A 16,410-nucleotide genomic window follows, 5' to 3' on the forward strand; every position below is an offset into this window, starting at 1 on the left:
ATCACATGACAAGTCCTGTCAGGGTATTTTTCTTGACAATTCACTTCCTAACATATTATCCCTTCAAACCACCAAATTATGTTTGCAGCAAGAGTTTGTTAACCAATTATTAACAGTAATGACAGCATTTGTCTTGAGAGTCTATGGACATTGTTTCCAGCACTAAACTATTTCAGGAGTACTTTTGTCCATGTGGTGTGTGGAGTGATCCCAGTCCAGATGATCCTTTAGTGCCTTAGGTGGCAGGGATCTGCAGAATGGAGAAAAGCAGAACAGCTTTGGAGTGGACTTGGAAGTAAGCAATCCTATGAAAAAAATTACTGGTTAAGCCTTACAAATAAAGATAGAAATGAGTTTTTAAAAGTTCTTTTAATTTCTGTTTGACTGTTTTCTGAGGCCACTCTTCATCTTTCCTGGTGCTTCATTGTTACCTGAGTCAGCAGTGCTGTGTTGAAACAACACAATTGAGATACATCATTGCTATGTATCAACACCGACTCCTGGAGGGGAGTGGTTGTGTGTGTGGTAAAAGCTGGTTCTTGATCTTATTGGCAAGTTTGATGGAAGGAGGGAAAAGGCTGCCCTCTCTTTCAGTTTTGTAGCAAGCTGTGTGTTTGATTTTGTGTAGCTGAGCATCCTTTAGGAAGTGGTTGCACTTTGCTTGCTTGGGTGGCAGGACACATGGTCATGTCTTTGTGTGAATGAGTAATTTTCTGTAGAAGTGAAAGATCTTCACTGGGTCTCTGTGGGGGAAGAACAGTTTCACGTCACATCTGCTGTCTTTTCAGACTGAAAACATTCCTGTGGTAAGAAGACCTGATAGGAAAGACTTGCTTGCATACCTAAATGGGGAAACATGTGAGTGATGTGTTCTTTTGACTTGGACACACAGTGCTCCTTACTGCTTCATGTTCATGGCACAAGTGAGGGCTGGGAGGGGGAGGAAGGCTGGGTAACAGGCAGTTTGCATCTCAACTGAATGTGCTGAAACTTCTCAAACTAAGTTATTATTTCTTAAATTTTTAATTGTGTTCTTAAATTAAGTGTTTTGCTTGGATAGGAGATGCATTCCTACATGCATGTTTAGAGGTGAACATTATTATTACCATTAACCTACTCTGGTTAATAATTATGTGTTAGAATGTTTAGCTTGTATGTTTTTTCCTTCTCCAGACTATGGGAAGCTTTCAGTAGTACATGGATTTTGAATGCAAGAAATGTGTGGGATGAAATCTTCAGTTTAATAAAATATATGGAATCACTGCTTTGTCAGTCCTGCACATTTGCCTGGCATTTCATCATCTTAAATTTTTTGTTAACAATAGTCAGAGAAAAGAGGTTTCTCTGAGAAAAACAGAAATTACACCTTTGCAAGATCTTCTGCTTTGTAGATGTTAAGTATCCTGGAGTATGAAATGATTTTACTCATCATATTACAGAAATAACTTTATGTGTATATATATATTTTAAAGGGATCAGCAGGTTGTCTTTTTTTTAAAAAAAAAAGAAACCTAGACAAACCAGTAGATCTTGATTCTAGATTCTAATTCTCATTGACTGTTTTCTTTTATAAGTATATAATGATATATAGAGATCATAGAATCATTAATTAATTTATGTTGGAATGGACTAGGAGAGGTCACCTGGTCCAATCCACTTTTCAGAGAAGGGCCAAATGACCCTGAGCAACATGATTTAACTTTACATTCAGTCAGGTTCTGACTAGTTCCACTAGTCCCGGTGTCTGACCACCTTTGCTACCTAATATGTAGAGTTTCCATTGTTGCACTTCATCTGTTGTCCTTCTTTCTTTTATACCCAAATATTATTGTAAATATTTTCTTTTTAAACTAAATCTTCTGTTTGAATGCAGCAACCTCATCAAGCATAGACAGAAGTGCTCCACTTGAAATTGGTCTTCAGCGATCCACTCAAGGTACAGTTTAACTATCAAATAACTTTGAGTTTTATTTTATAAAAATCTACTACAATCTTGTGTTTTAATGTTCTCTTTTTCTTGTAGTTAAAAGAGCAGCAGATGAAATATTAGCAGAAGCAAAGAAACCAAGAATAGAGGTAAGGACAGTGACTGTCATCAATACAAATGGGCGGTGGAGGTAAATTAGGGTGTTCATCTGTTTTTGTAGGAATTCCATTGGGTTGCCTCTACTTTAGGGTACAGAGAGCTTCTGTTTTGGGAGTGGGAACTGGAAGGGGTTAGAAGTTAGACTTGGGGAATTGTGGTTCTTAAGGAAACTTCCAATAGCTCTGCATTTAATGATAGTGCCCAGACAAAAAGGCATTGGAAATAAAGATTGTCCTTGCAAACGTGAAGGAAATACTTCTGACTAATTCCAGCTATATTTATATTTGAAAAGAGAAAGCACAAGAATTAAACCTGGCTGTTCCTTCCAGGATGAGGAGTGTGTGCGCCTCGACAAGGAGCGCTTGGCAGCTCGGCTGGAGGGACACAAGGAGGGCATCGTGCAAACGGAGCAGATCAGGTGGGATTGCTGTCCTGGTGCCTCGTGCTTGAGTGCAGGATGGAGAGCAGTTCTTGTGCTGCCAGTTATGCTTCTGGCCAGCAGCTCTCAGTGGAAATTTTCCTGTCTTTGATACTCTCAGTAATGTTTGGGGAGTCAGACCTTGGAACACTTATGTGCAGGTTTGAGGCATTTATGAAATCCATAATTTCAGCTAACCACATGAAAAACATGTATTTTGGATGATTTATTCCTATCTCTTATATGTATACTTAAAAGGAAACTATAGGGAAAAAAAAATCTGATTGTGGCATGGTTAACAAGCATAACTAAAAAAAAAAATTTAATAATATGTCTGATTTTTGTATAAACTGATAATTTGGATGCTACCTTGAGTGTAGCATTATAACTTTACAGTGATGCAGGGAGGATTGCTATGTGTTGTTTGAATTAGTTTATATTCTCTAGTTACCAGTTCTTTTAATGTAAACAACTACCCCTTTAAAAAAATACAAGTATTTACAGGTGGTGAGTTTGAAATCCATGATTCACCCTGCTGTGCACCAAGTAGCAACACAATGAAATTCCATTTCCCATGACATAGTTACAAAGGAGAATGCTTCACAGCCAGTACTTGCATTAATTTTTTCATATGTTCTCAAAGAAAAAACAGCCCCATGTAATAGTAAATTTGGTATGGACAGTTAGTATTATGCAATTCAGTCTTGATCTTTTTTTCTTCAGCTCACCTGCAAAACAGAAGGGCTCACTGACAGCCCAATGCTGTTTACAATTAAAAACAAACACACATAGATGTTGCACTTTTGGACTCGAGTGAGTTCTCTCAAACCCAGATTAATGTGGAGAAGGTTTCCACCATGTGTTGTTTGCTGACCTGCACAGTCTGAGAAGGTGCCACATCTTCCAAGGGACCAAGTCCACATAACTGCACCTCAGCCAAGGTTTAGAGTCATGCTCTGAGAGCCTCAGAGCAGCCAGGGCTTGGTTGGCAAAATTATAATCCACTAAAAGAAACCAGGGAACCCAAATTCAGATGTTGTTATAAATGAAGGTGTTAGTCCTGATGCTTTACATTTGGGTTCTTTATTTTTGTTTGGTGTAGTTGGGATTTTTGGATGATCTTTGTGTTTGTACTGTCTTTTGTCACAAAATGGATTCACATGCCCAAAACAGCAATGCCAAGCCTATATAACATTTCAGTGTATATATAAGGTGACTGTTTTGTGGTTTATAGCACAGCCTTAAACTTTGGCAGGATGAAGTTATTCATTCACAAATTCTTTCAGGAGAATTGTTTGTGCAATAATTCAGTCTCTGCTGTTACTTTTGCTCATCTAGGTCCTTGTCTGAAGCTATGTCAGTGGAAAAAATTGCTGCTATCAAAGCCAAAATCATGGCAAAGAAAAGATCCACTATCAAAACTGATCTGGATGATGACATAACTGCTCTTAAACAGAGAAGTTTTGTTGATGCTGAAGTGGATGTAACTAGAGATATTGTCAGCAGGGAGAGAGTATGGAGGACAAGAACCACAATCTTACAAAGCACAGGCAAGGTAATGCTCTGGGTATGAAGCTGGGTGTTATGATCCCCATGACAAACTGCATTTTTATTTTCTGTATCTGATTTGTTAATCAGAGTTGACAGGGGGATTCTGCTCAGTGTTCCATGTGAAGGTGGGCTTGCTGTTGGCACAGTGACAGAAGCGTTTGTCATTATGTTACAGTAAATCTAAATTGTATCTCCAACTACTTGCTACAACCATTTAAAAGATACAAAGTAATCACCTAATGCCTCTTAACCAAAGCTGGCTTGGGCCCTGCAGGGGGGAGGGCTCCAGGAATGGATTGGAAACAGATCAAAGTGGGGAGTAATTGATAGAACAGTGCAGGTACATTAAAAGCCCAAAGCCCTCTGCATTGTGGAAAGCACCAAAGAAAGGAAAAATGTTGGAATGAACAAAACCAGAGAGTGATGCCATGAAGAGGTTTTTGTCCCTTGATGCTGTTTGGGCTGCACTTGGTTCTGTGCTGTTCTGAGCATGGCTGCAAGCACAGCTGACAGCTTGCTCTCTTTGGACAGTGAGGCTTTCTTTATTGCAGAGCTACTTGGCACTAAATTTCTCAAGGAAGCAGTAAGTCAATTACTAAAAGATTTCAAGGATCTGTTTTCCTGACATTATTGTCAAACTGCATCCTTTGCCTTCACTACTTCTTTTAAGTATTGCCATAGGAAAATAATGTGTAGAAGTAAATGAACTGTCTTAATTTGTCTTATTTTTAACAGTATTTTACGTAGCTCTCAACTTCCCAGTATTGTCCCAGGGTAGAATAATTCAATTAATGAATTATGGGGTAATTACTGGGTATGTGGCACATTCCTGTGTGCCACCTACAGAGTGAGTGTTGCTTCTCTGAATCTCAGATTTGTAGCAGCCCTCACTGCTGAGCATCTGATAAACTGGTAAAAGTGTTGATGTTTTTAGTCATTGGGAAGATTTGTACCAAAGGAATCTGTGTAGCTCTTGTTCTTTTTGTGAATCACTCATGGCATTCCTATCTCTGCTTTTCTTCCAAGTGAAACTGCAAAGGTAGTGGGGAAGAGATGAATGTCTTTGTTGTGGTATCCCTGTAGTGACAGTGAGATGAGGTAGTGACTTTAAGCAAAACATGACCCAGGGAGAAAGCCAAGAAACAAAAGGTGCAGTTTGTTCTTGAGTCTAGCATGCAGTTACTGTGGGCAGCCTGGTGAGTGTATGGGCATAACAGCAAATCTTTATTTCGGTTTGTGCAGGGTTGCAGGAACATTCTTGGTAGCTTGGACAGCAATCACCGAGTGTTTATGTTTATATTTTCCAACAAGTAGCAGTGAAAGTAAGTAGATAGAGAAACATCACTTGTTACTGAGGGCTGTGGTTTATCCCAGAACAGCTCAGGTTTTTCATTTGTACTTTGGTTGGGAGGGTTTTTTGGTATATGTTTGGTTTTTGGGGTTTTTCCTTTTTTTTTCTCTGTTTCATGAACTTTTGTAAAAACCTTCTTGAAAGTTGTGAAGAAACTCAGATATGTTGTCTCAGGCGAATAATTTCTTCCCTTCTTCCCTCTTCCTTTTAAGAATTTTGATCAGGGAAGCATGATAATGCTCTGCCAATGCTGGTCTGACTCTTCTATGTGATACTTGAATTGCTGATGTGCCTGATAATTCTTTTTATTGAAAATTTTCACTATTTGCTTGGTATGGGTTTATCTGCAGTCTCTAATCCTCTCCTAGAATATTTAAAACCAAAATTGACTTCAGCAGTGCATGCCTTTTTAATATCTGAATTCCTTTGGAATTCCTGGGTGAATGGTAACAAACAGTGAGCACTCCTAATTGTCAATTTTGTTGCTTCTTTGCAAAAATTGCCTCAGTCCAAGGCTTCTGAGGTTCTTTTCCACTCCTGTGTGTTTAAGTTTTCCCAGTGTTCTCTGTAATAAACTAAGATGCACAAACAGCTTAAGATGCAAAAAGTACACAAAAGTAAAAGGCCACAGTAGGCCACAGTACAAAAAAAAAAATTCTTGACCTTTTCAGCTTACTGACAGGTTTCCTCTCGATTGAATATGTTTGAAGAAAATATTGATTCCTCCAGCAATATGCTCCTCCAAATTCTTCATAGATGTCAAAAATATTAACTGTATTTCTGAAGCATTTACTGTTTCTCCTTTTGGACTCACTTCCCAACTCTGAAGTTTGCTTTATAGAACTGTTCCAGGATGTTTAAGTCTCTGGTGGTGTAGTGTTCTTTTTTTAATTTAGAAAAAAGTTCTTATGATACTTGTATTCTGTCCTTTTACCTGCTGCTTTTATTGCCAGAATCTTCACTGTCACAAACCTCCCCTTGCTGAAATTACAGTGATAGACATTTTTCTGGCATTGAGTTTGTGTAATTTGAGTGCATTGATGCTGCTGTTGTAGAAGGTGCTTCAGCAGCTGTGTCATTGCCACTTTATTTGACCCTTAGAATTTCTGCAATGCATCACACAGGTCCCTTGTCTGTGTGACCTCTCTGCTACCCTCTTTTATCAGATGTTGCATTGATCCCTGGATGTCTTTTAGTGGTTTCTGTGAGGTTCCTGTTGTTTGTAAAATCAGACATTTCGGTTCACTTGTCCTCTTTTGCTTTTAAGATTTCTATATTTGCATTTATCTGCTTGCTTTTTGTTATGTTTTGCTTAAAACTTTTTTGTTAAGTTCTTATTCCGTAGTTTTCCGTATGATTATTATGCAGTTCTACCTCTTTTGGAAAGCCAGTGTTTGATGTAATTGCTAGTAGATGAATCATCCTGCTCTCTCTGTTTTAAATATTTGTTGCCTTTCCCCAAGTCTGTACTGCAGTCTTCTAGATTTTTATGAATAATGTGGCATTTTTATGTGATCACTTTTCAGAGCCAAATTGCATCTGTTTAGTATAAAGATTTATTTCCTTCTCATAGTAACTTAATAGTAATTAATTCAGTAATTTAGAACTCTTTGACAGTATATATTGCTTAAAGGAATTTAATTTCAGGAAGAGTTTTGAATCCGTATGTGAACTATTTACTATCATAAGTGTTTGAAATGTTAAGTTTTGCATCAGTGCTCTGCACAGGATTCAGTTGTGTTCATGTTTTTAGATAAATGGGAGGCTGTTTTGTAAAACAAACCATTGAACACCTAGGAAAAAACCTGTGTTTATAGTGAAATTGATTCTTTCCTTTCACATCCTTCCTGTAGCTTTCTTTCCTAAAAAGTCCTTTTGTTTTTATGATCTTTTGTAGCAGGCAAGAGCAGTATTTTCTGAAGGAAAAACCTCCTCATTTCATCTCTACTGTAAATGTATTTGGCACTTGAATTTTTCCCATGGGAACAAATTAAAGTAGCATTCACAGGTGTATTTCGAGAGTGTGTTTTTGTCTGTGACTGCTGGTGTACTTGATTTATATTTCTTTATTTTTCATCTTCCCAGATTGCTCAGAACTATTTCTTAGATAAGCAGCAAGGTAACTGGGTGGGCTGTGCTGAATGTGCTCTACTTGTGTGTAGAGAAATCTTAAAGCTGGAATCTTGGATATGCACTAATACTGGCCTTGTGCTTTTGTAACTTTTTGAAATGATCCAGTGCTCTGTTTTGAGCAGCTCTGAGCATTTTGGATGTTCTTAAAACATAAATTAATCCTTTTCTTTGTGGAGTGTGGTGGGTTGACCTTGGTTGGGTGGATGACAGGTGCCCACTAAGCTACTTCCCTCCTCAGCAGGATGACTGGGAGAAAATAAGATGCAAAAAAATATGCTGGTCAAGATAAAGGCAGTTTATTAGAAACAAAGGATGTGTGGGGAAGCAAAGAAGGACAAAAGATGTATTCTCTGCTTCCCATCAGCAGGAAATCTCTAGGCTCTTCCTGGGGAGCAGCACTTGGGTACAGTGAGCAGTTGCTCCTGAAGACAAATATGGTAACAAGAAATGCCCTCCTCCTTCTTTCTCTTAGCTTTTACTGCTGAGCAGATGTTGTGTGGTGGGGAATGTCCCTGGAGTCAGCTGTCCTGGCTGGCTCTCCTCTGATCCTGCCCAGCCCCATGACTGGTGAGGAGGCAGCTTGGGGCTGGGCCAGCCCTGCTCAGCAGCAGCCAAAGCTCTGGGCTGTTATCAGCACCTCTGTGCCTACCAAGGCACAGTGCAGCACTTCCAGAATTCACTCCACCTCAGCCACACCCAGCTCATGGGAAAATGCTGCAGTTTATCGCTAAAACTTGAAATTTTGGCCAGTGCTCTTCAGTTATCTTTTCTCACAGTTGCAAGTATATTAGAATTATGTTTTCTCACGTGAACTCTAACCCTCTGTACAAGGAAATAACATAATCCAGCCTGTCAAAGATATGGGAAGTCTTAAAGGTTATAGCACACAACCTTTCTAAATCTCCTCAGCTGAGAAGCTGAACAGTAGCTGCACACTCCTGATGTAAGTGATGTCCAGGCAGACACATTTACACATCTGTCAGCACTGGCCCAGCTGCTGCTTTGGTGCATTTCTCAGCTTTTAGCATATCTGTAAATATTTTCTCCTCTTGAGCCTTGTGTAAATCTTCTGAAGACTTTGCCAGGCGTTATATGGCAATGAGTGACCTGTATGGCATCTTAACATTTCTGCCTGCCTGGAGACAGTCCAGGGAAAAGCTCTGAAGTGGAACCATGTAAGCTGGACAGGAGACACTGGCATTTCAGGTGTACACATTTCTGATGGAGTTAGGTGTGTACCAAATCTAAGAATGATGGGGTGTGGGCTCTTTCTGCAGGTAACTCTTTATAATGGAAAAACTGTTAAGACTTGGTATGGGATCAGAGTTAGGTGGAGCTGGGTCTCTGTAGTTTCATAACCTTTACATCATGAAATTGTATCTTTTTGTAAGTGTAGCCTTGTTCCTTTAACTGTATGTTACTTACAAGGTCAAGGTTGAGATGTTGAAGCAATAGTCTTTTTTTTTTGTTTTTCTTGCTGTTGCTTCACTGCTGCAGGCTGGTGAATTTGATTCTCTTGCAGTCTGGGTGGTTGTATTTTTCCTGCTTAATATATACAAAAAAACCTTAAGAAAATATTCTAAATCACAGATTTTTTAAAATATAAAATAGTTATTTTTTTTTCTTTCTAATAAGGTATAAACTTGAGCCTGAATAAAATAAAATATTTTCCTGCCTTGATCCTTATATATCCTCTGTTCTTATGCGAAAGACTCAAACTGGGCTATCCAGCACATTTTAAGTTTTGTGTTGAAAACATAGAAATCTTATACTGTATAACAAGTAATTTGATTAAACAAACAGCTTTGTTTTTTAAGCCTTCATAGATTTTCAGCTTTTATATCTTTAATTATTGCAGCCCTGTTGCAATGTACTAGTTATCTGTACTTTTCTTTGGGAGGTCACTTGATGCTCAGTTAATACAGAAGGGAATAGACTTTCATAGCTCTTGACTGTGATTTTTATGTATTAAATTTCATAATTTTGATTTGTATTCCCCCACCGTGCCTCCCCCAGCTTCTGGCTATTTTTGTGTGCATGGTGAGAGAAGACCAGACCTGAGTAGGATGATTGGAGTTTATAGCTGACCTAGCTAGAGGGATTGGCATTTTCCTGCTGTGTGCCATTTACCTTGGATGTAACCCACAATTGCAAATTTATCTACTACAGCATCTGAATTATTCCAGAATGTTGTTATTTTGTGGTCTTCTATATTCTTGTACACAAGGAATAAAGAGCAGAACTGGGTTTTTTTGTGTACGTAGCTGATTTTTGTGTTGGTCATGATTTTTAGTTTTGTGTTACCACCTGCAAAATATTACTACTGCAGTTAGTACTTGCATGTTTTATTTTTAAAATTAATATATTTTCTTTATAGGTTTGATCCTTTTCATAGTAACTACTGTATTTGAAGTAAATGTGAGAAATAATGTTTTCAGTTACTTTCAGTTCTCGTATTTTTGTTCTGATGAATTTTCACCATTCTTACCAGTGAAGTCACCTGCAAGGAGGTTAGTACTGCAGTTGTAATGCAAATTTCAATAGTTTAAGTTAGCTGGAAAAACAATTTTGAAGCAAGACTAATAGTATTTAAATCACTTTAGGTACCTAAGAGGTCTGAGAGTAAAATTTTGCTTATTGTAAGAGAAATTGATTGTAAAAGCATCTTCATGTGTGGGCCCTAGGTGGCAGAATTGTCTCACGTCTGTGCAGTTCCCAGCAGTGAGACTCGAACAGCAGATGGAACAAGGCCAGGTGTGCCAGGTGAGAGCAGCTGGTGTCCCCAGCAGTCCTTCAGGTGGAGCAGGAGTGGCTCTGGAGTGGCTGTGCACGAATGTCACCGTGCACCTTGAGTGCCCAAACTCCTCTTTATGCAGGACTGGCTTCCTTAGTAAAACCAGGCAGGTTCTTTTATTGCTGCCAGGCACTATTGCAAACGTTCTGAATTTACGTTTAAAGGAAAGATGGCTCAGATTTTAAAAATAGTATTTACATTCAGCAATAATCTTGTTTTGTCCTTACCTGCCTGGAATTTGACCAAAAAATTTGTAGAATAAAGCATTATGGTTTCCTGAAAGAATATTTAGGTCAGCTATAAAGTAATTCCTTGAACACTACTCTAACGTAACTATTAAAAAATCATGTATTTCCATATCCTGCGTTGATAGGAGAAATAAACCAGGATTATTTATCAAGGGGATTGGGATTTTCGAGATTTTATGCTGTTCTGTGTTTTCAGGCTGTTACAGTGTTGCTGCTGTTTCACACATCTGAATTAAAATTTCAAATTAAATATTTCAGTTGTCTTTATATAATATTCTTGCTATAAAAAAATAGTGAAGATAAGCTAGAACAAGTGAATATTGCACATTTTACTGAACACATATCCACAAATACAGAGGGAGCTGTATAGGGAGCATATCCCTCAGCTGTACAGAGAGCAGATCTACTCACAGCTATATTTTCAGTTCAGCCTTAGTAATACACAGTTAACTGTACTGAGTAGAACACAAAGAAATGCCCAGATAACTTTTTGTGAAAGGAGTGTCTGATTTTTATTTTTTCCCCCAACAATTAGTAACAAGTTCAATTTTTATCAACCTTTTCTCATAGGCTCCCTCATCTGCAGCTTGACAGAGTCATCATGTGCTCTTAGTTGTTTAGCAATATGAATTCCAGTATGTAATGTGAATTTCTTAAACTGCCATTGTCCTAATGCAGGATCACAAACACATTTTTTTTAATTCAGGTGGTTAATCTGCAGTCCCCTGTGTGGCAGTGTGCTTGTTGTGTGCCCCCAGAGTGTGCAGAGAGCAGTTTGAGGGGCACCAAGACTCCCTGCAGTTGGGAATTACAAGAGCAGGGAAGAGAGAAGATCAGCTTCAAACTTGGTGAACATTTTGCAAATTGAAGAGAAATATTCTGAAGGCATATGAGAGTGATGCCTTAAATGATTTTTTACTTTTTGATTTGAATTTGAGATTTAAATATGTGCTTTAATTTTAGATGTGCAAAATATTTTCTTTTAAATATACAGTTTATCACTTCATGTTCCTTATGAGCAGTGTTTTAAGTTCTGCTGTACTTTTATGAGGCCATCTCAATGCTGTTTTTCTTGTCGTGCCATATATAGGAATTACTGAAAATGTGTGATAGGAATATTGCCTTTTTGGCACAGCATCGTGCCTTTCAGTCTGCCAATGGCTGTAAAGGATTTGCAGTATGTCTCAGCATATCAAGCAAATGTGTAAAGAAATGTAGTTGGGGCTCAATTCTTCCTTCTCCAGCCCTACTCTTAAGTCTGGACAATGTTTACAGCTCTTGATTTTCCTGGGATGTATGTCCAAGAAATCCTTACTGTCAGTTCAAATAAGAGGTTTTTTTGAATTTATATGGTTTTTCTTAGGCCCCTCTTTTTCTGCAGTGAAACACCAGAGTGTCAATCTGATTAAAAACTGGTTAAAACTTAGCTATAGGAAGGTTTTGAAGCACTGTAAGCCATATTGTGTAACAGGGTATATATTTGTAGTTTTACATGCTAGATTTAAGGTTTTATTTTTGTCAGATGATTGAGATGAAGTGTACTTTTCTTAAATTATTTTTTCCTCTAGAATTGCTTTCAATGAAGCTGAAACCAATGCTTATCCTTGGTGATTATTATTAGAAAAATATTTCTCTATTTTTGCTAGCATGATGAAGCTGCTGTAGTGACTAGCAGTCTTTGTTAATGGCAGTTAGGGTTATGGTTGGCTGCAGAAGTTAAAGGCTGCAATTTTTTAGAATAAACTGTGATATATTGCAATGGAAATATTTTTATTATAAAAGAAATTTAGTTAGTGATGTGACTTCATGAAGCCTTCCTCATCAGAGCAGTCTGATCTGACTGGCCCTGGGATTTCTCCACAAACATCCTGGCATTAAATCACCACCAGTGAGAGTAACTTGATTTGATGTGTGTTAGTCACTGTCTTGGTAAGGGATAGAGCATCTGTACAGAGAAACAAATATTTTGATGTTTTGGGTTTTTTTTTTCCTCTCTTCTGCTTTGTCCCTCAGAGAAGTTTTTGGTAGTAGAAGTATTGGACTTGGTTTAATGAAGTTTAACTAAATCTAGGGCAGAAACTAATGGATATTCATATTCTGATCTCTGAAGGGATGAACAATGAAACCTTAGCAGTCTTAACTCTGCAGGGCTTTACAAATCAGCAGGTATGTGCAGTGCGCTTGCTGCTCAATCATTTTTCTGTCACAGTAATATAATCCCATATCCCTGACCAAGCCAGTGACCAGCAAGAAGATGATGTTAGTTGGAGTGCTTGTTAAAACACTGCTGGTTTTATCCCCTTCCAAACAGTCATTAGCTGTGGCCCTGGGGGACTTGCATTTTCATGCTGTGGAAAAAAAGATATCAGCAAGAACATTTCTGATTCCGTGCTTATTAGTGGCTTGTTTTCAGCAGATGGGAGAAACAACCTTGTGGGGTTTTTTACCTGAGTTGGGTCCAGGATGTGCAATTCAAGGCTATTAAAATCCCATGTGTTTAAATGCCTTGGAAAAGTTCCTCATCTGAAGTTGAAATTTCCTTTGAGACTGTGTTAACTGTAGGTTTTGTGAGTAAAATCTGGATGTGAAGGTTGTAACCTCCTTGTGATGGGAGATTTGGCTTCTGCATGGACAGTCACTCTTAAAACCTTGCTCCTGTTGTTAATTAGCTCCTCCTTGTGAGTTTCAGAAGATGGAGTAGCCTTGTTTCTTAGACAGTGTGTGATAAAGCACAGCAATAACAAGAATTTTGATTAATATGATGCCCAGGCCACAGTTTGGGAGAAGTCTGAATTTCCAGTAAAAACTTGTAGTTAAGTTTTGAGTAACTTTGAGTATCTTTTTATAATTGATACGTGCATGGCTTGCAGCTCTTGCAAGGGTTTGGGTTTTTTTTTTCCCCTAGGATTTTTCTGACTGAGAAGAACTTTAAATAGTTTTGTGTGAGTTCTTTTACAGTTTGTCAAAAGAACTGGCTTTGCTCAGGGGATGGTTTTGCCTTATAAGTGGTTTCTGGTGGTTTTCCAGTTCCTGCCCTTGGTGGCTTGCAGTGGATTGACAAGATGTTGACTGAGGTCAAGTGAGCAGACTTAGGGGAGCTTTGCAGTACAACTCTCTAAGTGATTTCTATGAAATTCACTCCAGAAGTCTTTGTTTTGTAATTCATGTCTTTGTTTCATGATGCCAGTGATGTTAACACCACTTCAGTGTTAATATACAATACTCTGGAACAGTGTTGGCATTTTGTGCATACTTTATATTATTCTGAACCAGAAAAAAAAAAAAAGCTGTTTTCCCTAATTGATAGTAAAGTTTCTTTTACTGATGAACCATTACTGAAAATTGACATTAGTAGGAGACTTTGTGTACAATTAACTCTGTACCTTATAGGTTACAAGTGCTTTGAGAGGAGTTTGGTTTACTCTGTGATGTAATGAAGACAGATGTAGCAGGCGTGGGCCTTAAAGAATAGAGGGTAGCAGTGATGCCTTAAAACCCTGTTAATGTTTGGATGCTGTCTCAGAAAAGGGGTCAGAAATCAGCTCTTTAGAAAACTGGTGCCCCAGTTCTGGTTTTTGGTGAAATGTAAGTTAAGGAAGTGGTGTGTTCCATCTGGATGGTTATGTGAAACGCAGGTGGTCAGTAAGGTTCACAGGTACCTGCTATCTTTTTCAGAACTTTGCCAAGAATATTTTTGCAATTCTTCAATCAGTTAAGGCCAGAGAAGAAGGCCGAGCACCTGAGCAAAGACCTGCACCAAACACAGCACCAACGGTAAGAGCAGTGTGTGTGTGGCTGAACACGAGGGCTGGGACACCACAAGTGAGACTACAGTGTCTTCTCACTACTGCACACACAATTTGTTTGGGTTTACTTCCAAAAAATGCTTGTTTTTCAAGCATAATTTCACAGCTATTCTTTGACTTAAGTTGCATTTATTGGTATTTAAAGAGTTGAATATATTAGTTTAATTAGTTCAATATGCTCTTGTTAGTGAGAGATGAATCTGCTAGTGCCAGCTTCTGCATCTATCAAGCATTAGCCACATGCTGCATCTATTTGCAAAAAGTGTATTCCATGAGAGTGCTGCCATTTCAGATGAAATGTTTTGCTGCTTTTCTGACAGATAGGGTAGCAAATGTTTAAGAATCTGGAGCATGACTCATGAGTGGGAACAGCTCGAACCAGCTTTCTTTTGCTTGTAATAAATCAGGACAGACTTAGAGCTGTATTGTTTACTTCTATCCAGGTATTAGACAGGATTTGTTTAGAAGTGTGGTGTTTACTGTTGTGTTCTATTAAACCTAATATATCTTTGGACATGGTGGTAGTCTGCTCTAAAAGCTCTTTAATTGTACTGTGTTTTGTTTTTGCTGCTGCTGCTGCATTTAACAAAGAACTAAATTTAAATAGCGAGATGAACTCCAACATGTAAATATTTGCTTTGTGTTGAATTTCTTAAATTGTGCACGGCATTATTCAAATGTCCCACTCAGAATAAATGTGAATACATAACTAAGCTATCCACAAAAAGGATTGAATTGATATTGAGAGTGCCTCTAGATTGGTGCTTTTTAAAAACTTTTTTCCCAGAATGCCTTTTTTTCTCCCCTCAAAATTTGTTTTTATTTAGCAAAATTTTATCTTAATCAGGCTGACAAGGGAGATTTTGTGTGGCTGAAGCCTTAATCATGAATTGTCAGTTATTTTTTTTTTCCTTGGTAATTCTTTAAGTATAGCAAAAACTCAGTAGAAATGTAATAATGTAGTTTGTTACTGTTTGTTATTTTAGTTTTGCCTCAGGTTATTCTCTTTGCATTCAGTACTAAACTGTTTCTGTAAGACTTTAAGTGGATATTGAATGAAAACATCAGAAATTTTCAAATGCATTGAAACGCCTACTAAAATGAACTGGTTTTATACTCTTGAGTAGTTCTAAGTAATGCTTAATGAAATTCAAAAGCCATCAAACACCTTTTAGTATGTTTTACATGTTATTTGACCTGTTTTAGGATCCCACTTTACGAAATAAACAACCTATTCCAGCTGCCTACAACAGATATGATCAGGAAAGATTTAAAGGCAAAGAAGGTAAGTTGATTGCAATGCTTTTTTCAAAATTAAAAAAAAAATAATTGGGAACCAACACTGTCCAGTCACCCAAGTTAATATTAGAGGATTTTCCCTGCTATTATTTCACAAACCTATGGAAAGACAATGAAAGAGCTGTAACTATGCCTAAAGGTAGCTTTCCAAGTAATAGAATCCAAAGGTGTTATTTCATAGAAATTATTTCTACCTCTTTGGAAGCAAACTGAAAGCTTAAAACCAAAACTTCTTGGGGAGGAAAAAAATTGTTTGGGGAGGGTCCTATGCAATTGATCAAAAATCACAAGTGCAAGGGTAATTGTCAGGTGCACAATATGTAGTTAGATTCCTTCTCCTCAAACAACCACAGTTCCTCTAAAAGTTGCCTCCAGTAATTCCAAGTAAATATTATCTATTTGTGTCTATTTAAATTAAAAAACAAACTGGGAACAGCAGTGCAAAACACGAGCCCCCTCCTGGAGAGGAGATGGAAACAATCTGCAATGTTGAAGAAGTCTCACCAGTTTTAAAAGATGGTGAACATTGAACTTGAGTGATAATTTGTCTTTCTAATGCCATTTTTTTCCTTTCCCCATTGCTTTTTTTATCTTGTTTTTAGCACAAGTTCAGTGACTTCACTTTTCATATCTTGCTGTGGTTTTATTTTGCAATCTTGTGTTTGTTGTGCTTGGATGGTTTTGTGTTTCTTGCAGAAGGTCATGCAAATGTTGTTACATTTCT

The 16,410-nt window shown here is 37.9% G+C and overlaps 1 protein-coding gene across 1 annotated transcript in view; it reads left to right on the forward strand.

The window, feature by feature from the left end:
- CDC73 (cell division cycle 73) overlaps window positions 1–16,410 on the forward strand; it is a 101,017-nt gene that overhangs the window by 5,786 nt on the left and 78,821 nt on the right. Inside the window, exons 3-9 of the mRNA XM_064427881.1 lie at window positions 789–858; window positions 1,874–1,936; window positions 2,024–2,076; window positions 2,416–2,504; window positions 3,843–4,059; window positions 14,257–14,355; window positions 15,594–15,672. Of these exons, the coding sequence (XP_064283951.1) occupies window positions 789–858; window positions 1,874–1,936; window positions 2,024–2,076; window positions 2,416–2,504; window positions 3,843–4,059; window positions 14,257–14,355; window positions 15,594–15,672 (670 nt within the window). The remainder of the gene's footprint in view (window positions 1–788; window positions 859–1,873; window positions 1,937–2,023; window positions 2,077–2,415; window positions 2,505–3,842; window positions 4,060–14,256; window positions 14,356–15,593; window positions 15,673–16,410) is intronic.

This window comes from Passer domesticus, chromosome 7 (genome assembly GCF_036417665.1).
Source record: "Passer domesticus isolate bPasDom1 chromosome 7, bPasDom1.hap1, whole genome shotgun sequence".
In the NCBI taxonomy this organism is placed as follows: domain Eukaryota; kingdom Metazoa; phylum Chordata; class Aves; order Passeriformes; family Passeridae; genus Passer; species Passer domesticus.